The sequence below is a fragment of the Charadrius vociferus genome, unplaced genomic scaffold (assembly GCF_000708025.1).
Source record: "Charadrius vociferus isolate BGI_N301 unplaced genomic scaffold, ASM70802v2 scaffold90, whole genome shotgun sequence".
NCBI classification, from domain to species: domain Eukaryota; kingdom Metazoa; phylum Chordata; class Aves; order Charadriiformes; family Charadriidae; genus Charadrius; species Charadrius vociferus.
Window position 1 is genome coordinate 11,228,477 of NW_009647222.1, and position 24,667 is coordinate 11,253,143.

Genomic DNA, 24,667 nt, shown 5'->3' on the forward strand with positions numbered 1-24,667 from the left:
TGAGAGTTGTGAGAAGACGGAGTTAAGAAAGAATCAGTAGAAGAGCTGGAGGATTTAGAGTGGAGAAGAGACGGAAGTTCTTTAATTTATTGTTGTGAATAAAACCAAAATAAAATACCTGTTCTCTTTTGTAATAGTAGATAGTAATTGATAAGGCAGATGAAGCAGAGTAGGATTCTTCAGCTTGTTGAGGACACAACTAACAGAAAGGATTGAAAGTTTTGGATATTGTGAGTGGCATGGGAATAGTCAAGGGGGAAGAATTGTCAAGTTTCTCCCAGAACAAGAATGAAAAGGACATCAAATGAAACAGGCTGGGATAGAGCTCGTCGCACTTGACTTCAGACATGTGCAATGTAGACATTTGCTTCTGAGCTAGTCAGCCTAGGCTCATTTTGTTGCTGACTGAGAGATACAAGCACTTCCAGGGCACAGTTCATCTTGCCTGTTCTGCATAGCTATTCTAGGATGAAAAGCATTACTCATCAGGAGTGCCTTTTTCTGTCATTGACTGAAAAGGGAGTCTAGGTAAGTAGCTCAGAGATAAGCTTCAGAATATAAAATAGATAGTGGTGATTGGACAAATTAACACTGGCCTAGTGTGAAATACAAAAAGGAAGAATTTTTACATTTGATACACACAGATGTCAAATTTTCTTATGCATTCAAAGAGAAAATGAAAAAATTCATGAAAGAAACGTCTATCAGTAGCTATAAAGTAGCAAGTTGCACCTTGTGGCTGGGGGAGTCCCTAAGCCATATGTTGGTGGGAGGCAGAGCAAGGGAAGGATTTCTGAAAGTTTGCCTGATTCATATAGTCACTATAATCATCTGCTACTGGTCTCAGTCAGATGATGTTGGCCCTTTGCTGTCACTCAATACAACTTCCTCCTCTTTCATAAGTACGGTGAATCAGCAGTCATAAGTCCTGTTACTAACAGGATCAAAATGTCTGTATTGGCTCACGCTCTGACAACAAAGATGAGTAGCCACATTGTGGGTGTGAGTGTGAGGCCAAATACACACCGTTCTTTGTATCCTGATGCTCAAAGTAGTGACTGGTTGGAGTTCTGCCCACAGCTAGCCTGTACTGCATCCAGCTCTGGAGTCCCCAGCATAAGAAGGACGTGGACCTGCTGCAGCACGTCCAGAGGAGAGCCACGGGGATGATCCAAGGGCTGGAGCACCTCTCCTATGAGGAGAGGCTGAGAGAGTTGGGGCTGTTCAGCCTGGAGAAGAGAAGGCTCTGGGGAGATCTTATTGTGGCCTTCCAGTACCTAAAGGGGGCCTACAGGAGAGCTGGGGAAGGACTTTTTACTAGGGCATGTAGCGATAGGATGAGGGGGAATGGATATAAACTGACAGAAGGCAGGTTTAGATTAAACATTAGGAAGAAGTTTTTCACTTTGAGGGTGCTGAGGCACTGGCACAGGTTGCCCAGAGAGGTTGTTGAGGCCCCATCCCTGGAGGTGTTCAAGGCCAGGCTGGACGTGGCCTTGGGCAACCTGGTCTAGTGGGAGGTGTCCCTGCCTATGGCAGGGGGTTGGAACGAGATGATCTTCAAGGTCCTTTTACATCATTTTGCATATTCTAGATATTAATGAGTGTATCACTGGGACACACAGCTGTGGGATTGGACAAACCTGTGTCAATACATTAGGATCCTTTCGCTGTCAGCGGGACACAAGCTGTGGAACTGGTTATGAACTAACAGATGACAGTCGTTGCAAAGGTACGTCCTGTGCAGAGAAACTGAAATCTTCCGGACTTAAGTAAAAAACATAAGTACATCATCATGTCATGCTCTTTTACTTTTGGTAAATACATGTGTAAGCTGTAGATACACAGGGACACACAGACAGTGCTAGTTCTTCTGGGACTGTAGTTTCCGACCTGTCAACTTGCAGATACTAGATCAGGCTGTGTGTGGAGTATTACAAAGAATTCCAGAAGAGATAAATACATTTATTTTACACTGGCAATTAGTGTTGCACAATAGGAGCTGGTCTGGAACAGTTGATTTTGAAGGCCCAGCACTCACACTGTACACATTTTTCTGGTGTTTATTCTGACTAGCTCTGGTCTGGTCTTGTGAATTGGTTGCTCATTTAGTGTGAGTGGAGTGCCTTAAGTCCTGCTCGTGGAGTATGTCTAATGGTTTAGTTTCACCTGAAAAAGTCAAGTTTGCACACTTGAGAGTGTGAAACGAAGTTTTGCAAGTGGAGTGACCAGGTGATTCAATTTGAAAACACTAAGGTAGATACATCTTTTAAAAAAAGTAAGCCTTTATCCTCAGGAGGTTTAAATTTGTTACAAAGGGATTAATTGCTTAATCACACATTCTTAAGGATTTAAAAATGAAAAAGGTTTAAAATCACTGTTCTTGACTAGCTATGTTTGAACACAAGTGACAAGTGTAATAGTCTTTTTTTGACTAAAGAAATGACTGATCTCAAGTTCCATCTAGCTCAAAGTATGCTATTATGTGCATCCATAACTTCATTTGACATGCTGCCTTTGCAGAGATATAAATTAGCAACAAACTACATTTGATGTGGAATTGGTTTCCACTAATTTCATTCTACTGAGTAAATTAACTTAACCAAAATTCAGGGTAAGGTTTTTATTGTAGGAACTGATCAGTGATGAATAATAGATTGAATAAAAAAGCTGATGAACACACTCCAATGATGAAACCTGCAGAACATACAGACAACGGTCTCACTTTGATCCCTTTGAAGTAAAATTTCTGCTGATTTGAATGACATCAGATTTAGGCCAATAAATATCTTACCAGCAAGTATTAACAATCCATCTCTGGTGGAAAAAAAGGAGTACAGACAGTAAATTACTCATGCCATTAATATTAAAAATTTCTTATCTGGATAAGATATGTTATTAATGTTAATTATTAATGTTATGTTAATAGCAATGAAAAGAGAAGATGAATAATCTTCATGTATGATTTTTAAATGCCAAGTAAAATGACTAAGTTGCACAACATGTAGAACCCTGATGGACCCAATTCAGTATTAACCCATCCTAAACTTAAAATGGGCTCCACAATAATTATTTAAGTCTCACAAAGCTCTAGGGATAAGCAATTGCATGTACTGTTGTGTCAACTGCATAAATGGGAAAGCTGAGGCATCCTATTGCTAGAAAGTTTCTGTATTTTAATAGCTTTAGGAGATTTCATCCCATTGCAAGGTGGCAAACATTACATTTTAGTTACTTTTATGTGGGCAGGGTTACGTTTGTGAATGAAGCCTCATTAGCCCTTGTCTGCTTTATCTGAACCATAATTTATTCACAAATACTTATTGTCTATTCTGAACTGGAATGGAAAATTAAAATGAGCAGGAATCATATTTATGTGCATTTTAAAGCCCAATAATGCAAGGATATTGCAAGCCTTAATATGGGTGAGACTCAAGGCCAATTAATTCACTTATGCAAGAAATGAACAATGTCTGTATTGGATCTAAGGTTAAGATTAAAATTGCACTTGGACATATAATTAAATCTTACTGACTTCAAAGCGGAGCCCCTGTATAAGCACACTGCTGAATCAAGGCTGAACACTGCTGAACACGATGTTTTTAAGTGCTCTATAATAATTTTCAGTCATTTCCTTGTGAGAACTAAACTTGTAAAGCATAATAAACACACCCACCCATATAGTTAATGTTAATAACAAAATAATAAAAACCCCTTAACTTATTCTACCTGTTTTTACTGAGATTCTATTTGAGGTAGTAGGTTAGGTTGATCCTGGGTCACTGCATTGAGTTGCATGAAGATTAATGTGTCTGACATTTTTAATTGTGTCTTATGTTTTACATGTGTTGTAAAAGCTTCTGTGAAACACCTGCTAACAATTTTTTTTTGTGATGTACCAGATATTGACGAATGTGAGACTGGTACTCATAACTGCCCCCCCGATTTTATCTGTCAGAATACTCCAGGATCTTTCCGTTGCCGACCCAAGCTACAGTGCATGAATGGGTTTATACAAGATGCGCTAGGCAACTGTATTGGTAAGACATATTCTTCTCTCAGGGAATACTTAAGTGTTGCCTATGAGATAAGTTGTAGTTTCTCTGGGTGAGTTCTGAGCTTCTCAAATCATTCTTCACGCATGTGTGCGTTGTTCTGCTATGTGTTTTTTCTGCTCCTTTAAAGGCAGGCTTGGTCCCACAGGTAAGATTTACAGACGAATCATTTAAATAAAAGACTTAAATACTAGATCTCTGTTTTTAATGAGATTTGGTTACCTTAGACACTTAGCGGCATTTGAACATTTTCTTTAAGTCTTTGGGTATTTTATCTGAAACAAAATTTGTAAAAAAATTCTGATATGTTTTATCTCCCTCCTATCCAAAAGGTTTTAGCTAAAGGTTAGTATAAAAAGCTATAATTTATTACATTCTTTGTAACACACTTTGTTGATATTAGTATGCGTGGGTTTACAGGTATGTAGATCCTTCCAGACCTGTCCCCTGTTAGTTATAGCCAAGAATCTTACTATATGTGAGAATGATGGGGCAGTTATAACACGCTGTGGAGAGGAGTTTTATTTTAAAGACTGATTACAATCTGTCGGGCTAATGCCTTGTTTCCAAGACTCCTGCAAAACAAAATTATAACCTTATATAAATATGTTAGAATTACTGGTTTCCAGCAGACTCTAAATGGAATTGTCTGATGTGACCTACAAATCTATCAGTTATTCCCTTGAGTAGTATTTTCAAGTCTCAACTTAACTTTGAATTCCCCCATCGGCATAGCGTGTCTTGGACTTGTGGAACTGGCTGAGCGGCAGCAGCTGCCAAGTCTAGCTCATTGTCAGCCCCTCGTTCTCCTGACCATATCATACCCTGTAGTGCCGAAATCTGACACTGGAAACACTGAGACTGAAAACAAAATTGCAGCCTTTAAAATGAGGGGGCCGGTGCTTGTGCACAAGAAACCCTTTCGAGGCATATGTCTGCCACAGCTGGCACCAGGTCCATGGCAGTTAGTTTGCCTTCACTGACATTAGTAAAGCCACATCAACTTGTAGCACCAGCTATGTCCCCTAAAATGCATTTGCTCAAAATATTTACCAAAACAATTTCACAGGCTGATTTTACACACTGTCAACCAAATGCTGCCCTATGTGATGTTGAGGGGAAAAAGTATGAAAACTTTCCTGTCTTTCCAGCATCTTTGTAAGTCAAAAATTTTACACCCTAGTGAGTTGGGATAGGCCTGGCTGAAATGCTTCACATTATACTATGTCCCCTTCCCCATCTTCAGGCAGCCAACATTTTCCACACTAGATGCTGTACTTAATACCATACCATATCAACGGGAAGGCAGTAGCTCTTCAACAGTTAACAGTACCACTGTGTAAAATGATGATAATATCCCAGTGAAGTAGTTGGAGAAATTTTAGGCAGAGGAGTACTCACATGAAGCTGGACTTTGCCAAAGGTTAAGGCATGCAAGCCCGTACACTCACAAACAGTGCTTTTCCTGTGAACTCTCAGGTCTTGGTTATATTAACATTTCCAGGTAGCAAAGGCTGCCTCAATACCTCCTGTAGCCACTGATTCCCCATTCTGAAACTCCTTTCCCTGAAGCTAACAGCACATGCTAACCTTGCATAACACTGAGTTCCTTACCTTCTTGGCTTGATACACTGTACCAGGTCATACTCTAATACACCTTAGTCTCATCTCATTACATTTTCGGAGATTTTACTTTACAGTGGGTTCTTACCAGGGAAAGGATATCTTTGTCACAAAGTGATATGATGTCCAGCTTATAGAAAAACAGATATGTTTGATGGATGGTAGAGGGCTGCATAGTCTTGTGAATATATAATTCACATTCTTATGTGTTTACATGGACAACTTACCATAAGACAAGGTAAGGCATTTGTGGTGAATCCCTGTGAACAGTAGTTTATCTCTGTCATTTGTAAAAACGGAGTCAGCTACTACAACTATGAGCACGTACTACCAAATAGCTCATTCACTGTGAGCCACAACCCACAGGCTGCAGCATAACTGCTTGAGCTGGTGAACTGAACTGTTGATCATCTTTTCGTAGGTTTAGGGGAGACTTTCAAAGGCTTTTAGACAAATGCAAGTTCTATACCAAATTTCCTCTGCTTTTGAGCGGGATCTGGGCCTCTCATACTTCTCCCGATCTTCACCCTGGAAGCATGATATTGGTGAAGCGAAGTGGCATGAATAGTTGTATTCTCCCATGGGCAGAACTTTTCGAACTCTGAAGGATTACATCGTAATGTAATCTGCTGAAGGACTACATAAGGAAAGCATCTTACCTTAAACATCTTCAGACAGCAGATAGTTACTCTGACTTCTTATGCTCTTGTAGATATCAATGAATGCCTGAGCACCAACATGCCATGCCCAGCTGGACAGATATGTATTAACACTGATGGCTCATATACCTGCCAGCGAATCTCACCCAGCTGTGGCCGAGGTTATCATCTCAATGAAGATGGAACAAGATGCGTAGGTAAGTAACAGTTTGGAAGAAAAAACAGTTTGAAGAAAATAAATCACATCTATTGTTTACAATTACCAGTTTCTTGCACTTTGCACAAGTTTTTCTTATTCCAACAGTTAATTCCTGATCCTGTTCTTTCCCTCATGGCAGTTTCAACAAGTATTTTCTGTGACTATATTAGCGTATTGGAACAATACTGCATGGTCTCAAATCTCCCCCATGCAGAGGTATAACACAAGGCCCACTTAATGTCCCACAGAAGCCATTCAAGTAATGTTGAAAGGCATATACACCTTTGGCTGGCTTTTAACTAAGGTGGCTTTTGCAAAGGGAGGTATTTTTGCATGTGTTTCATTTTTTGTAAACGGCTTATCAAGCACTACTGACTGTGGGTCTCTGGCATCTTACTCTAGCTGAAGATCTGATCCATGAATATTGAGTGTGCATAACAGAACAATTTTGTACCTGATTTCCTCCAAAGACTGTCTGATTTCCTGATTCCTTTTCCCTCCCAAGTCCATCAACATTAACAGGACACCTGAGATAACCTGCTTCAGTAAGAATAGCTTGGACTTGTGACTCTGATCACACAGAAGCTGAGAGCTACATCAACATCTTGCTTTCTGTTTCAAAAAATTTTATAACTACTAGGGGTCATAGAAATATGTTAACATGTTGCTCTTCTCTCAACTTGCATGCTCAGAAGTGTACTTGCAATCATTTCTCTTTTTTTTTTTTCAGATGTGGATGAGTGCTCATCCTCTAATCAGCCTTGTGGAGAAGGACATGTTTGTATAAATGCCCCGGGCAATTACCGTTGTGAGTGCAAATCTGGCTATTCTTTTGATGTCATCAGTAGAACTTGTATCGGTAAGTTGCACCTATCGACTTAAATACATGCAGCCATGGCATTTTAAAAAATGATCTTGTGTAAATAATGTTATTGCTCTCTGCATAACCTCTTTCATCTGAATGTAAAATTGACTACTATGTTATTTGTATAAATCTAATACTGTCTTAAAGAGCTGCTGGTACTTCAAAGGAAGCTGTATTAGTATTGTCAACACGTTATCTGTTATCCTGTTAAAAGCTAAGATTATGAGAGTGTGTGTAATTGTTTTCTGTGATATTTTTATATGCACCTGCAGCAAAACATTCCTTTGGAAGATCAAAGCAACTTTCTTCTTTATAGATCTCATTCAATTATGCACTGGGGTGCTTCTAAATGAGCATTTTGAGTGAGTCCTTCCCTCTCTAGTATGAAATTTAGATCTGGAAAATAAAAATCAAACTTTTATGACCACATTCTTGTCCAGACTACTACTGCAGCAAAGCCAGCCAATACATAGACCTCTATATATATTTATCATTGCAGATATCAATGAATGCAGACGCTATCCAGGCCGCCTTTGTGCTCACAAGTGTGAGAATACTCCTGGTTCCTATTACTGCACATGTACCATGGGATTCAAACTTTCAACTGATGGCAGGTCATGTGAAGGTATGTCTGTCATACGCTTTTGTTACGTGGTGTGAGATACAGCTTATTGCTGTTTAGCTATTTCCATTTCATTTTAGCTTGTAAGACTGCACTGGAATGGCATGATGAATCAACCCAGTGTGGTCTCTCTGCTCACATGAATGCTGTAATGATTAATCAAGACCATGGTAGCCCACAATTCCAATATATTGCCCTTTGGCTGGATTACACAGAAGTGTATGGGTCAGCATTTACGGTATTTTTGAAGGGTGGTTCAGCTAGATCAGATTCTAGACCTTCAAAATGAGCCTCTCTGATATTCAGATATAAAAATGTAAGTATGGTCCTAAAGACTTTCTCCAAGTCACACACCTTGAAGGACAATAGGAAATAATAGCACAGTGCAGATTAACCCATACTGCCAGACCTTGTTGAGAGTAATACACCCAAAGCCCACTGTTTCCAGCTTACTCAGTGACATGCATACTGTCCTTTTTTAACTAAAAAAATTGTCTTCCAAATTTTTGTCTTAGTTCTGTAGTAGGAGTGACAAATACAGCAAGAAATTTGGGGTTCAGGTATATTATTTTGCATTTCAGATTTAAATGAATGTGAGAGCAGCCCCTGCAGTCAAGAGTGTGCCAACGTATATGGCTCCTATCAGTGTTACTGCCGCCGTGGCTTTCAACTTAGTGACATAGATGGGATTTCGTGTGAAGGTAAGCATTATCGTTTTGCAGATAGAGGATGAGTTAGCATTTCTTAATCTCACCATAACATAGGTGAACAGTTCCATGTACCCGTAACTATTTCATTTTAACAGTTGATTGTCTTTGGTATTTTCCTGTGAAACTATGAAACTGTATTTAATGAAGGTCTCCCACCCATATCCTAGTCTAGAAATATCTCTGCTTGTGTGGTGTCAGTTTTGCTGTTTACACTGAATTGTATCTTGGCAAACTTTTGTAACTTGCAAGAGATGTTTGGGGTGTTTTTTTTTTCGGGGAACTAGCAGAATTTCTAGTCTTCAGCAAGTGGAAGTTCAAATACATTTATATGTTATGTCAGTAGTATAAAATACTGCTAGGTAGTATTTTATATATCCTTTTTTTTGTGGCTGGTTCTGAACGAATGTGTACGTAGGTTATCCTCAAATACAAGGAGGATGTGGGTGCAACCTTGTACACAAGATCCTGAATTTGGACTTAGCTTTAGAGGACTTACTAGACAGTAAGACCTTGGGCAGAACACCTCATCTCAATTTCCTTTTTGTAAGAAAGGGGATAAAACTATTCCTCTCCCTCCCTTTTGTGAAGTACTACAATACACGTCACTATAAAGTGCTTGCTCTTATCCAATTACTTTGTCTCTTAGGCCCTCATATTGCTTTTCATTTTCTTAACACGTCCATTTATTCCTGGCAGCCTTTATTGACTAGAGCCATCCCTATCTGATGACCTTTTTCCTTGCCCAGCAATTAGACTCATGAAATTGTGTTTGAAGCTCACAGCAGGAACACCATACATACGCACTCGGTTGAAAGTCATGAACACATACTAAATTGGTGGTGTTTTCTTCTTGCAGATATTGATGAATGTGCTTTACCTACTGGAGGGCATATCTGTTCCTTTCGATGTATTAATATTCCTGGGAGCTTTCAATGTACTTGTCCCTCCACTGGTTACAGATTGGCACCCAATGCACGCAACTGCCAAGGTGAGTTCAATAGCTGCAGGGAGACCTAACTGGACTGTGGACTTCTAAAAAGTTCTAGCAAGTTTTTATGCTTAAAAATATGCCTTTCCCACAACAACATAGGTAAAGCAGTAAACATCAACTTGAAATTTGAAGAAACTAGTATTTTATAATAAATATACAGGAGACTTCTCTTATAAACTATAGAATGCAGTAGAGAGTACTTTTTATAATATTATTAAAGAATTCTAACAAATTCTGAAGATGAAAATTCCCACTGTGAAACGGTATGAGTCAGTTTAGCCATTAAAAGGAAATATCATGCTATACAAATTTCAGCAAATATTTAGGTCTTGTCCACTTAGTGGCACTGCTGCTCTTCCTTTTCCTATTCTTGCCTGTTGTTCGGGTTAGTTTTCTTCTTTGTTTGTTCGCCTGCCTTCCTCTTCCCACCGTTAATTTTATCGCATGCTCTGTAGTACCTAATATGATACTGTCGTCATCTGGCACCTGCAAGTAGAGGAAAGGCATGTGTTTAATCCACTTGCCTTTTTCCATTTGGCAGATATTGATGAGTGTGTTGCAGAAAGCCACAACTGCTCTTTCAATGAGACCTGCTTTAACATCCAGGGGGGCTTTCGCTGTCTGTCTTTGGAATGTCCAGAAAATTACCGCAAGTCGGGAGATACGTAAGTACTTTCTTTTTCAAGGTTGAACAGTTTTTGGGTGACATGATCTCCTTTATGTCATGCCACTGCCAACTGAATATATAACGGATTCTGGCAAATATGTACTTTGTTGGTAGGTCTGCCCTATGTTTTGCACACACAGGTCTGGTCCCTTTCTCATGCTCCTGTTTCAGTCTAAGAAAAAAGTATTCCCTTAAAAAATGACATCCGTCAGTGGTTTGCATTGTAATGATCTCTAGACCCATAAGCTGATATTCTCTCTCAGGCTACCTTGCAGGCGGCCTGTTAGGAGGGTTACCTTCAGCTTCAAAATTCTGACTTTAACTTCCTTTCACACATAGTCTTTCCTTACTATTACACTCCAATGGAAGAGTTATTTTTAGCTCCCTCTCTGAAGTCTTACTGGTGCTGTTGCAAAGCATTGCAAGACTGTCTTACTTCTTAGAATGTCTTCTCCAACTCCGCTTCTGTTAAGCTGCGAATCTTAGCAAGGGTGATACTGCTGCCCATATTTATGTCTTTTAACCTAGCTCAGAGAAAGTCTATGTGTTCTGGTGTTGAAAATGTGGTATCGTAGAGGGGCAGTTGGCAGCTCATTTATACCCGTCAAATGGTGCTAGCAAAGTGGAGTTGTTGCAAAATTTCAGTTGCATAGCTAGAGTTTATGGCTGGTGCAGATGACTGCTTTTCCTCCTGCCCTATGGCTTTATGGCCACCCTGTACTGCAGCGATTCTTCCAAATGCTGCTCCACGGTCCCTTCCCCCATGTGCCCCATACCCAGGTAGGTCTATGCTCCACCAGCTAGGGGTGAAAGCTGATAAATCACATTTTTCATCAGCCTGCTATTGCTTTTCACAGCCAATGTTCATATGCCCACCATCATTTAGAAAAAATGTAGTACTTTGTGCCTCTTTCATAGAAAGAAGATAATGCTGACCTTCATCAGAGGGACTTTGTGGTGATTAGTTAGTTTCCATTTAAACCTTAAGCTGTGAAATGCCATATAAGTGGCACAGCAGATGTATTTGATCAGAATGCTGTAGAGGGAGTTCATGTTATGAAACCAGATATTTATAAAACATGCTTGTATTCTGAGATGTGTCAATACTAATTAAATTTTAAATTATATATGTCACATCAATACACAAGCAGTGCCTTGTGATGCAGATGTTTTCTTTATTTGTAATATTGTGGGTTCATTTGTATCCTAATTTAAAAAAAAATAAGTCATTTGCAATGGGGCACTAAGCAGAATTGACAGATTTCTACTCTTACGGACCTCCCTGAGTTGCCAAGTTCAGTTTGTAAAATACATGTTGTACATGCACATTCTGTTTCATTTTCTTTCTTATCTGTATTTTTATGCCTGTGATGAAATTAATGGCTATTTGAGATGTTAAGGGATCTTTTGGAGAAGTAGTAGAATGTCTGAATTGTTTTTCTGTGTCTGGGTTGTTGGGGCCCTGTAATGACTTACTCTGCCTAACTTGAACAGACTCATAGGGAGAGATTCTTCTGATGTGCTAGGGCTATAATTAGGCTATGAGTCAGACACGAATCCTGTAGCTGCTCAGTGCAGTTCTAATTATTTTAATCCCTTGAGTTATTATCTTGTTGGATTTATTAGGTTTTCCCCTCTCAACAGCTACAGACACAGTTACTAAATTTATTGTTGAAAATGTGTTTGCATAAAACAAAGAGAATATGAGTTCATTGTCTTTACTGAAAAAGTCCAAGTTAGTTCAATGGGGAGATAGGTACTCTCGTACTTAGCCAGTATACGAACAGTATACCAACATGCCAGAATCAGGCTTTATGTATTGGGTTACCTTGTGGCCATTGGGGAACAGTTTCATAAGACAGCTCTTTAGCAGCCTTTTTACATCCCAACTAATATATATATTCTTGAATCATTTATTTTTGGCAGATATAACCCAACATAGCTGATAGCTAGCTTCTTTATTAGCTTCTTTATAATCTTCATTAGCTTTTGTATGATAATGACATTAAATCAGTTTTTCACCCAACCTTGTGCCAGGACTCTAAAATCAAAACAGTTGGCTTCGCATAATATCATATCTATTATAGATACCAATTTCATCTCCTTTTTATTCTAAACACATTCCATTTTCACCAACTTGGCACATCATAAGAAAGGCAACACATTTGCCATTCTCATCAAGTTGGCACCTCATGGTATTTTTTTGCTCTATTCCCCAGTATTTTCTCTGGAACAGCTATCATTTAATAGGCCTCACTCCTACAAATCCAAGTTTGTTCATTCATATTTTCCCTTAAAATCCTCATGTACAGGCAACAGCCCTCAGTGATCCAGAAGCTTCCTTACCTAATACTTTTGAAGCAGAGATTTTTGCATGGCTGTTGCAGTGGCATAAGGTGAAGTTGTCATGAAGTGAAGTAATTGCAGGATCATCCCATGCTACAGGATGAAAGCTCAGGATGCTGTGTAGATACTCTGACTTTCAGGAGCAAACAGCCTGTGTAACCTTCACCAAAGACCAGCAAAGTGCCTGCCATGGTCCAGTCCTTAATGGCAACAATTTTGTTGAAGGTCTTATCTCTTTTGCTTGAATTCTGCATTTTTTAAACTTGATCAGCCTATAGGCTTGGTATTTTTCCAAGGATAATTAAGATCTACTGCTACTCACAATAGGACTTAACTTGCTGTACCGCCTTGCCAAACACTTTTTGTTTGCAATTTGCATAACAATTAAATTCTCTTTATGCGACACTGGAGTCAAACATTTGTAATATTTAAGCCAATAAAAATAGTAGAAAAGATAAAGAAGTGGTTATGGCAGTGTGTCAGAAATGTGTGCTGCATTGAGCCAGATTGGGAAATATTTTTATATTCTAGACATGTCTGCCTATTATTAAGATTGCCTGTCGCTTCTCATTATAAGGGCCTGTTTTTAACGGCTTAGAATTTTGACAAAACGTAACCAACGGCTGAAATTTTACGTGCCAGGTGTCTGACTCAGGCTCAAGTTTTGGCAAATTTCATCCAAAGCAGTTCTCTCACTTGCAAGTGTGTGTTTAAGATATTTTGATGATTTTCTTTTTTCTTTTAACAGTTTGCTGTCTTGTTTTGCCGTAGAGATCTGCAATTTTTTAGATTACTTTTGCACTTTTTGTCATCCTTGCCAGAAAACCTCTGAAACTTCTGAAATTACAAACTTTGTAAAATTGCATTTAGCCTTTTTTTTGTAAACTGTAGGAAATGAGGACCTTGATGGGTAATCTTAATCCACCGCTGTATGCCAAAATAGAATCAGATCTTCCTGGAGTATTTCTGAGAGTTGGTTGTTTAACTTATGCTTCAATTCCTTGAATAATAAGGATTTCATAGCCTCAGTGGCAATCTGTCTTTGTGTTTGACTATCTTCTTCAGTGCGATTTAATTCTTCCTATCAATAGAGAGGTCTTTCTTTTTTAGCAATGGACAATCCTCTTCTGATTTAGCAGACCTGAGCTTCTTTGCAGCTCTTTAAAACAGTCTAAAATATGCAGGTATCAACTCGATAGCCTGTTTGAGCCCACTCCCACATATGGCCACAGGAAAGAAGCCTGGTCTTTCCCATAATGTCAGCTCTGATCTGTCCTGGGCAAGGTTCTACCAGCCCTGACAACGCCAGAGCCCGTTTCTTCTGTGCTTTCAAAGGCCACCCAGACACATGGGTAAGAAAGCTGTTTCTAGTACGGATGAGAGAAGAGCCAGCTCAGTAGGAAGGAAGGGCGTACTTTAAGGACAGGAGGCTGAATGTAGGGAGGGAAGGATCTGAAGGTATGATCAGCTGAGGAGAATGAATATGAGAGATATTTGAGGGATAGAAAGTAAAATCAGGTAAAACAATTTAGAGACAAGGAGAAAACCAAGCACAGGAGTCAGTAGCTTATGGTTAAGGGTGATTGATGCCAGATTTGGATGAAAACGATCAGAGCAAGGAATAATTTGGGATGCCTGCACGAAGATACTGAGAGGAGGGGGTTATGCTTTGGGACTAGGGCTGTGAGGTAGAAACTGAGAGAACCAAGTGTCAGCCAGGAGGGAATGGATCAAAAAGAGGAGGATTGGCACTGGCTGAGTAGACAGTCCTGCTGCCAAATATTTGAGTGGGCAGGAAGGGCAGTAGTCAAGGAAAGGGCATAGGAAGAAGGAGCCAGGTTGGGAAAGACAGATGAAGCAGACAAGGATAGGACATAGAGGCTCAGTACTGAGTGCAAAGTGAAGATGGGTCTGGGACTTTCCAGCTCTAGACAGGAGGAACATACGGAGTATTCGTCCATCCTGTTTACTGTACTGCTGTATACTGTATTCCCACCTGATCCTAAAGTGGGACTCCAGATTCTCCTCTGATTAAGAAATATCTGGAAAACCAACCACCAGTTGGTTTAATTCCCTTTAGGTACTGGTCTGTTTAAGACAAATCCACCTTTCCTATACAGCTGCTCTGTTAACATAAATGTAGAGATCCATAATGTGGTGATACAGCCCAGCTGATGGCTCATCTGGCCTCAAAGCGTCGTGCACCTGCTGAAAAGAAATACACACCAATGATGGCACAAGCGAGTGCCTTTGTAGTGGAGTGTATTCTAGGAGGTCCGGAAGATTGTTACAGCTCTGGAAATCTACAGGGTCAAATTTCAGAGATGTGTAGTTTAGAGTTTCGTAATAATACTTGGTTAGTTGTTTGGCATGTTGAAATGGTTTCCCTGTATGGAGTAAATGACAAAGTCATAAATCCTGCTAATAAAAAGTTCTTTTCCCTTCAGTGCATAAGGAATCGTTGCATACCACTCAACTCCTTTGGGCACAATGGAGTGAAAACCAGGCTCGGAAATTGACAGGAGGGAAGGCAGAAAATATTTTCTCCTCGTTTCTCCCTTAGGAAATGTTTTATTTGTTATCTAAAATGGAATCTCTCTAGTTTTGGTAGCGTTCTTTTCCTTTATGAGTAAGCAGTGCTTGGTGCATGAAATTCAAAATAGTAATTCTTTGAAACCAGTATTTCAGCCACATAGATAAACCTAAGAGAACAGAGTAGTAAGTGAGCTAAAATAATCGGGAACAAATTCAGGAATAGCATTTAGCAGCAGTATATGCTTAATTTTCTAGTCCATGCGCCGAATTGCAGAGGTTTGCAAGGACGTCTGTAAAACTGCCTCACTGCAAAGCAGTGCATGTTTTACTTGGGCTCTGGGTTGGGTTTCTCTGGTAGCATCTCACTGCCTCCTCAGCACTCCCCTTCTCCTGCGGGGTCCCCCGTGCTGTCTCCCACAGCGACACGGCGTGGTGGCAGGGCGCGCGGTAGCCGTGTGGCCAGCTCATCCCTCCTGAGATGCCATGGTGCTGGAGCAGCACCCCGGGTGTTGGGCTGCTCACTCACTAGCAGTAAAGTGTTGGATTCCCCTGCCATATGATTTTCTTCTGCCCACTGAAGGGAAGCATTTAAAGAGCCTAGAGAGTACCCTGGGATTTAAAAGCTCATTGCTTATTGCCTTTGTGGTGCATGACCCCAGAATGAACTCTGGTTCTTGAAAGCAATAATATTTGCTATCTCTCCTTTGTGGTTCTTTGATGGAACAATTAGTGCACATTAACTAAACCTATAGTGAAGTGTGCAGCGTGAAGTGTGCACCACCAAAGAATAAGATAAAAGATGATGAATTTTGAATAATTCTAGCTCCTAGCCACAGGCACACCTGTCTCCACATATACCTTTCTGAATCAGCAGAATGTCCTTTTTCAAAACTTAGGAAGCTAAGAGCTTTGGGGTTTTGTTCTCTTAAAAAGATCTGACTATAAAATGTATTTTACTTTTATAAAAGAATAAATCAGGGCATCTCTATGAGCATGTAAGTGCTCATAAGCATGTACATGCTTCCAAAAAGATTTACATGAAGAAAACATTTCCAACTAAGAAATTAACTGTCTTGACTTGCTTCATGATTTCAGCAAAACCAAGTAGCCTCATGATTTCAACAAAACCAAGTAATTCTCTTTAGTGGAGTTATTGATGACATTTCAGAAAAGAATGCAGAACTCACTATACCTGAAAATATTCCAAGAGTATCCACACCTAATTAGCTGGCCATCCTGTGAAGACTTGTGCGTGCTCTTTACGCACCTGAATAAAATTAAGAATGCATTTAAGTCTTCAAAGAATTGCTTTGTACTTTCGTTTGCAAGTGGTATTAAGAGAAAACATAGAATACATTAATTGAAGAACTAAGGGTGCTTTTAACTACTCTTTTTGAAAATGCTTATTTTGCATATAATGAGAAGTTCGTGGAATTCAGGTCACCATGCACTGGCAGCAAAGTAGGGCTTGCTTATGAGCCAGAGTTCTGTTGATACCAGATAATCCTGATAGAAGCTTAATTTTATATGTCAAAATAAAATAAATGAAATGGGCACTCAAATTTCCCTCAGGTAGTAAGAAGCAAAGCATGCTTTCATGCTGGAGCATTTCTTAGTAAAGAAATGAATAAATAGTTTAGGTTTCAAAACCTTAGCTCGTGGACTGAATATTGCTTTTCAGTGGAGAGACTCTTGTACATAATTTAATTGGTTCCCAGTTGTGCATGAGGCAAGTTTGGAGCTAAATGCACAACCTGATCATCCCCAAATTTTGCAAAGTCAGCACCCAGCTGAGATTGTCATGTCTACCTCTACTTCCACACACCTGTCTGAGAGGATGTTCGGATACCAACTTGAATGTGGTGATTTGAGCATATCTTTAATCTGAAACTCATATAAACTTTCCTTGTTTGCAATTCTTTAAACACTTCTCAACCCCACCAGGTATCATGACATGTCTGATCTTCATTACTGTGTTGGTAAACTGCAGCATTCTTTAATAGCAGTGACTTTAATGCCCATAGCTGTCTGTGCCATATTTTACTGGACAAACTTCACTTCTCTCCATGCAGATCATGATTTCTAGTGCTGATGTTCGTTGTTCACTTTCAACCTGCATGGATGATCTCTTCCTAGTTCTCTGGATTTGACGCTGTAATACAGTGCTTAGTGATAAGGGAAGGAAACAGCAGAGGGCAACTTTCTTGCTCACCAGCATCATTCCTGTGACTCAAGGCTGCGTAAGAGTGGACGGAATGTGTAGAGCACGTGCTGGAGACATCAGGCCATTGGATCTTATTTTCAGTGCTTGCCTAGATGGGTGTTAGACTGACTCAGGTTTCTTCTCCTGGTAGCACAGAGAAATACTGTGCCACATCAGGAGTAAGAGGGTTTGTCTTCAAAGCAAATAAACCTTAACATATGGGCAGTACTGGAAATAACCTTTACGTTCCTCTGTATGCTGTCAGATGATGAACGTACATATCTAGAGCGCCTCTTCTCTCTCAGAAGGACCAGCTTCTTGTATGTTTGTGGGTTTTGGAGTACTTGGCTCAGTCTTAATATCCAGCCAGACATCCCAAGTAGGACACAGTCAACTCACTAACCACCTAGGCTCTCTTCCTTTGTTTAACATGTGTCCAATCAACCAAAGACTACAACTTGGGGGGAATAAAACCAACAAAAGAATAAAACTTGGTTCTCCCTAGGAAGAGCTTAGCTGATCTAAATGCAAATGAACTCTCACCCCCACTGAGGTGCCAGACTCAATTCATCTGTGCGTGCAAAGAAAGGGCAACACTTCTGAAAATGGCAACATTTCTCTAAAAGCACCAACTACAGACAAGTTCATCCGTATTTAATAAATGTCCATTTGCAATATGACTGAGGTGCCAGGCTGAAGAATGGATATGCAAGTCAACATATCTTTTCCCACCCCCACTGCCCTTGCTCTCCTATCACGCTTGCTAAATGTACGCTAATCTTCCTCTTGTCTTGTGTTCTCACTTTTCTTGCAGTCGCTGTGAGCGCTTGCCTTGTAATGAAAATAAGGAGTGCCAGAGCCTGCCTCTGAGAATAACCTACTATCACCTCTCTTTTCCTACCAACATTCAAGTACCCACCGACATTTTCCGCATGGGCCCTTCCAATGCTGTCCCTGGGGATAAAATTCTGCTGTCCATCATCAGCGGGAACCAGGAGGGTTTTTTCACCACAAAAAAAGTGAACAACCACAGTGGCATTGTGGTCATGCAGCGGCAAATCACAGAGCCCAGAGACCTTCTTCTGACAATTCAAATGCAACTTTCCCGCCACGGAACTGTCAACACATTTATTGCCAAACTTTTTATCTTTGTCTCTGCACAGCTTTGATCCCTAACTTACAGGCATCATTGGCTACTTTTTCTCTTCTAAGAGTAGCTTTTTTTTTCTCAATTTCAATAAAGTTTTAGTTCATCTGTTGCATGCTGCACTTGCATTTTATTTGCCATCATCATTACAGTTCTCCACTTTCCCCTATCACAGAACATCTCAATTTGGGGAGATCCTTATGTGTACTCTGCATCATTATAAAAAGGAGAAATTGGTGTCCAAGAGCTTATTACCTGAATATACCGAGGACTGAAAACTATTAATTTACTTCACACAATAGTGGAGTTGGTCTCATTTGATTATACACAGCTGCATATGTTTAGGTCTGAATTTTCAAAACAAAATAAGTGTATAATTTGAGCTGTCTCAACTGAGACATCTTTAGAGTTTCATCACTTATGGGGCAAATACTGTACATTTTCTGAAAATCTATTAAAAGGGCATAACTTGGGCCCTTAGGACCTCAGAGGTGCCCCAGCACACAAGTCACTTCAAAGAGTGGATCCAGATTCTCAAGCTGCGCTAGTTGTCATTGCTCTGTTGTATCCAGTGGGCTGATTTCCACCAGGTACAGATACCGGTTCTAACCTTTAAGGATGGTAAAAAAGAGAATCTCCTCTAAAGAACATTTATTTTAGAGATTTTTCATCTTCCTTTCTGTGGAATTTCCACTGAACTGAAAACCTAATGATGTGAAAACAGCAGTGAGCTTCCTAACAGCATTCAGATAGTAGCAGAGAGCTCTTTTCTGTTCCACAGGCTATATCCTGAGATGTGTCTACAGGAACATTTGAAAAAGATACTTAATTGTTCTCACAGCATTTTTGTCTCTCCAACTTCCATATCAAAGCTGATACGTTTTTAACTCTACCACCACCTACTTTACCCACCACCACCAAAAAAAACCCTAACCAAACCCTAGAAGCCCTTAAAGGTCAGCCACAATTCCAACATCCAAATCTTCTTTTACTTCTGTGACTTTCTTCCTTTACTTTTATGCAATCAAGAACAATGTACACAATAGAACTGGAATTTCTTTGGAATTATTTTGTTTTGTGAACTGGAAAATGATTTATTTTACTCTTCAGTTCTTGTCTTGATAAATATTAAAAGCTCAGTCCCACGGGTATGTTCTAAAAATTAATGTTCTTTTACACCATCCTGGGCTTGGATATCTTGTGCCTGGTACGTAGGCAGAATAATCAATACATAGATTAATGAAGAATAATCCATGTGAATGCACATATAAAAAACTTGCTTCACTATGTAAATACAGACAGCACAGGCAAGGTACAAGGTTAGAAACTGAGAACCTTCTAAACCAAGATCACAAGGCTTAATCACCTGAACACAAGGAATTACTCTATTAGCTGTAAGCTGCGGGCTCTCAGGCTCATCATCAGCCAAGGACTAGACTGGGGCATGATCGCAGCACTCTGCCAGAGTATTACATGTTCCCTAAGGCAAAGTTTATCCCAGCTGGCTGACAGGAGTTCAAGTCTCACGAGGAATGCCAATGTTTAATAAGTCTGTTGACACATACTTATAAAGCTGCCAGAAGTTGCCAGTGGGGATAGAGTCCCAGCTTTAAGTACCGAAAGCACAAGCCCGTGCTACTTGAGCTAATGGGGTTTCTTACCGCCACAGAAGCTGCTTGTATATAAATGCCCCCTGGCTACCAGTTCATTATGAGGCCATAATTAAGTAGGATAAAGATTCAAAAATAAACTTCATTTTTGCAAGCATTAATATATATTTGTTTGGCAGGAAAAGAAGGGAGCGTGAGAATTTGGCCCTCAGTATTGTAAAATGCTACCATGTTAATTGCATTCAGCAAGTAATTCAAGAACACGGAGCTCAGAGTCTTCTCTATTAGAAGCTTTAATGCTACAGCATAGCTTGAACTTTCAAGAACATGTATGTAATTATGTAGCGCCATTTGTGTGCATGGTTCTTTCCAAGTGAAAATGAAATCATGGCTCTTGGTCCAAAGAATTTACTAATTGAATCCAACAGAGAATATGAAAAGGAATGACACCAGGACCCAAGAAGAAAGAAAAAAATTATATTCAGGAGGGGATTATTTGCAAAATAATCAGAGCAACTGAGCTGTTTCTTAACTTTTTTTTCTTTTAAATGAAAAAGGCCTACAGGAGGTACCAGCTCCAAAGCTGTAATTTTTGTTAGAGGAGGAAAACTTGAAGGAAAGATTTGAATAAAGGAAGTTCTCAGCACTTAGGAAAAAACTTTTGTCAGTTACAGTCCCCACTATAGGAGGATATGAGCAAAAAGGAAAACATCAGTTAATCAGAAGATCAAATGCAAAGACGATGTGTAAGGATAAAATTAAGAAGTATTTTGAGATCAGAGTACATCATTAATAGCAAATACCAGCATTTGAAATAGATGCTAGTTGTCAAAGAAGATGTCTAAGGATGTGTCGTCAAAGCAATGAGAGAACAAAGTGTTATCAGCTGCACTTTGGATATGCTGAAGCAATTAGCAGGAATATCAAAAGAAAGAGATCAGAGAATGAATATTTAGGCAGGGGAAAATGAAAGCACAAACTCAAGTTTAGCAGTGTGGACTGATCATGCAAAAAAAAAAAGGTTGTGGGATTTGTAAGAGGAGAGAGAAACAATGCAAAGAAATAGAGCTGACACAATGTCTATCTGTCACATGTATGGTTACAAGCTGGATGCATCTAGAAACTAGTTTTATTTAGGAACTAACAGAAATCACTTGTGATCATTGGGATCCTCCGTTTCTGTATGCAGGGTAACTAATTCATGTCAGAATGCTTTACTCCAGTGAATCAGAAGTGAGAATTATGAATGTAAATCTTACTTAGGACTTTTATTAGATGAGAATTTCAGAAATGTTTGTATTTGCCAAATTTTATTCCAGCTGAAGTCAAGAGTAAAGCTCCCTTTTCTTCCCAGGAAGGAGCAAAGTCAGACCAATACTGAACCCTTCAGACACTCCCACCACAATGTTTTTGCATACAAATTCTATTATCTAAATACAGCTGTGAAAATTTAGTATGCTGTAAAATTTAGTAGTGCTGTATGTATTGCATCAGTACTTCATTAGTAATAATGTCCCAAAATGAGTTATGCAAGCTACTGTTTATTGGTGTCCCTAAAACCTTCAGATGATGCTATAGTTATTAATTAACGCCTTATATAAAGCAGAGAGAAAAACTTTTAAAGAACTTTTTTCAGAATCTGTAAACACATTATTGGGAGTGAAACCGGTCTGACTTGGCTGTTGTGACCCCAGCTCAGCAGGATCCTGAGGAAAGATGCAGTGTTTGTTTGTATGGCTGTAGAGATGAAATGTCTACTAACCTCATCTATAAACAATAAGGGAAAAAAAAAAAAAGAAGAGAGGGAAACAAACACAAATGGTGTACATTTCACCTCAATTCTATTTGTTACGTATTTTGAAATAGACTGTTTTATGCTGGAACTAGACTATGTAATTTAGCTGATCCTTATTGCACAGACATGAGGGTCATCTAGCTCAAATCCTTTCTTAATTTGGCAGCTGAGGTTTCAAATAAGGGGATGGAATCTGTTATTGTAGGTCAGACTACTATGTCCATATATCCAGAATTCTTTGTTCTAAAATGGCCAGCATGAGTCATTTCAGCAGAGCCCTATTCTGTGCCGTGTGAGCTGACTAGGAAATAACGAGATTTTGTACCCAGATAACAGTGGGAAGTAAAAAGTGTCTCCTGGCCTGTGTCTCCTGACCAGTCTCAGAACATGAACTACAGAGTGAGAATAACAAGCCAGACTCAGCTGATGTAAATTAACCCAGCTTCATTGCCTTCCCGTGGACTATGCCGGTTCGCATCTGTTGAAGCATGATTTCCTTAATGTTGATTCATGTTTTCTCTTTTATCTTTATTTTAGCTTCATACAATATCAGCATGTTTGGCTTTGTTTTCTTTGATGAGCAAATGTGGGTAGCATATAATAAGGAGTTACTGATGTATTTATTATTAATAGACCCATAAAGTCCCTTTGAACATGTGAAAAAAGATGGCTTGTAGGTGTGGACTTGGGTAACACATTTTGAAAAGAGTAAGAACCATTTGTTTCTAGAGGTATCTGACAAAGTAAAACTTCCATTTTTGTTTCCCTTTTACTCAGTGAATTTTTCTTCCTTTTAATCTTTTAATTCCCCCCCTCTGACACTGCAGTCTTTTCTTTTTTCCACTTGGAAATATGAAGAAATGGGCAGGTCAAAGTTGAGATCATTTGTGGGGCTTAGTCACATTGTAAGTCCCAGCATAGCCCTTTCATCTCTCATGAACACAGACTGGGTATTGTGTGAAGTTCTTGAACTGTAAGTGACTTTAAATTCACTCTAGTGGACAAGGGTGAGAAGAAGTCATTTAACTTTTAATAGACTTTCAAGGACGAATGAGCAGCTGGCTGAGACGGAATATGAAATGACCCTTACCGTTTCCCCAAACTCAGAATTCAATCTTTGAGGTTTTAAAGAATGTGGTTAAGTTTTTTCCTCCCCCAGATTTCCTTCCTCTCTGTTTTCTCAGTTTAGACGGAAAGGGGCTGTGTGTGAAAAAAAGGCTTAAGAGAGGCTTTTCTGGCTCTTGCTGCACTGGAAATCGCGAAAGAAAGTTGTCCCTTCAGGTATTTCCTACCAGGTTTCCAGAATGGAAACAATTTATGTGACTGATACCACACGGAGTACAAAAGGGCTTGTCCAAGTAAGTGTAGCTCCACTGAAACTGGTGAGACCACGGCAGTGCCCTGCAGCTGAGGATCTGGGCCTAGTCTTCTGGTCCTGTTTGTACTTGGAAAGCGACTTTACATGACATCTTATGCACTATAATTCTCTCTATTTTTACATGTCTGGCTTGAAGAACTGGTGTCGTGGTTTGTCCTCAAACTGGGTTTGAGGGGGTTTTGACTGCAACTTTTAGCCAAGCCAAATTTTTCAACGGTCCAGCAGTTCTGATGATCTGCTTTTGTCTAAGTTTTTGAGGTGAAGAATGAACACTTATATCAATTATAGTGTTCAGCTCCACAGATTGGAAAACACAAAGTAATTAATTTTCAGTATATATATGCATCTTTCTCTCGTTTCTCTTAGTGTCAGACTTGAAAAGACAGATACGATCCGTTGCATTAAGTCTTGTCGACCAAATGATGTCAACTGTGTGTTGGATCCAGTCCACACAATTTCCCACACTGTCATTTCACTGCCCACGTTCAGAGAATTTACAAGACCTGAAGGTAAGTGGTTTGTTCCTTGTTCCATTTAATAGACTACAACATATAAAACCTCCACCGGAAATCCTTGCCTAAAGCCAGACTAGCTACCAGTGCAGTAAAATGTTTGCACAGTTCCAAATTATAGTGTACTATTCATTTAATTAAAACCTTCAATATCCAGGAGTTTTAATTTTATGGGGCAAAAGAAGTCATTCTGAGCTCTAACTCATACAGCTTCCCAGTCTAAGGAAATATTGAGTCTGAATTCTCATTTACCACATTTACTCACATAATAGCCGTGTGCTCCATGACTTATATAAGAAATAGGTGCTCATTATATTTCTCTCATCTGTTTATGGTCTGTTGTTCGCTATTGACAGGTGCCTTGTTCCAAGAATATGGGCTTTATCTACATGCAAATATGTATCACAAAATACATTATATTGAGTATACTGTCTAGTACTGTGATTTCCCTATTTTTGACCTATGAAAAAAGATAAGTGTTCTTTTTTAAAATGGAGAATAAAGGAAGGGACATTCCAAGGACTGGCCAGAAAGCTTTTGAGCTAAGATTTTCAAAAAGCATCCAAGTTGAGTGGCTGTCCAGTCATCCAAAGTGAGCTTTCCAGCCCCAGATGCTGCACTGTGATGGGCACTCATGTATTTCTTTAGTTTCTTTGGCCTCTGCAGTACCTGTGAGTTTTTAAGTCCTGCAGTTCCGTAAGGATCACACTCACTTTGCTTAGTTCACATATAAATTCCAAGAGCCAATTT

At 39.5% G+C, this 24,667-nt stretch overlaps 1 protein-coding gene across 1 annotated transcript in view; it reads left to right on the forward strand.

Moving 5' to 3' along the window:
- The window catches only part of FBLN1 (fibulin 1), a 67,494-nt gene that overhangs the window by 19,294 nt on the left and 23,533 nt on the right, over window positions 1-24,667 (forward strand). Inside the window, exons 6-14 of the mRNA XM_009879719.1 lie at window positions 1,595-1,732; window positions 3,903-4,040; window positions 6,391-6,534; window positions 7,267-7,395; window positions 7,901-8,026; window positions 8,605-8,724; window positions 9,590-9,721; window positions 10,266-10,389; window positions 23,778-23,914. Coding sequence (XP_009878021.1) covers window positions 1,595-1,732; window positions 3,903-4,040; window positions 6,391-6,534; window positions 7,267-7,395; window positions 7,901-8,026; window positions 8,605-8,724; window positions 9,590-9,721; window positions 10,266-10,389; window positions 23,778-23,914 — 1,188 coding nt within the window. The remainder of the gene's footprint in view (window positions 1-1,594; window positions 1,733-3,902; window positions 4,041-6,390; window positions 6,535-7,266; window positions 7,396-7,900; window positions 8,027-8,604; window positions 8,725-9,589; window positions 9,722-10,265; window positions 10,390-23,777; window positions 23,915-24,667) is intronic.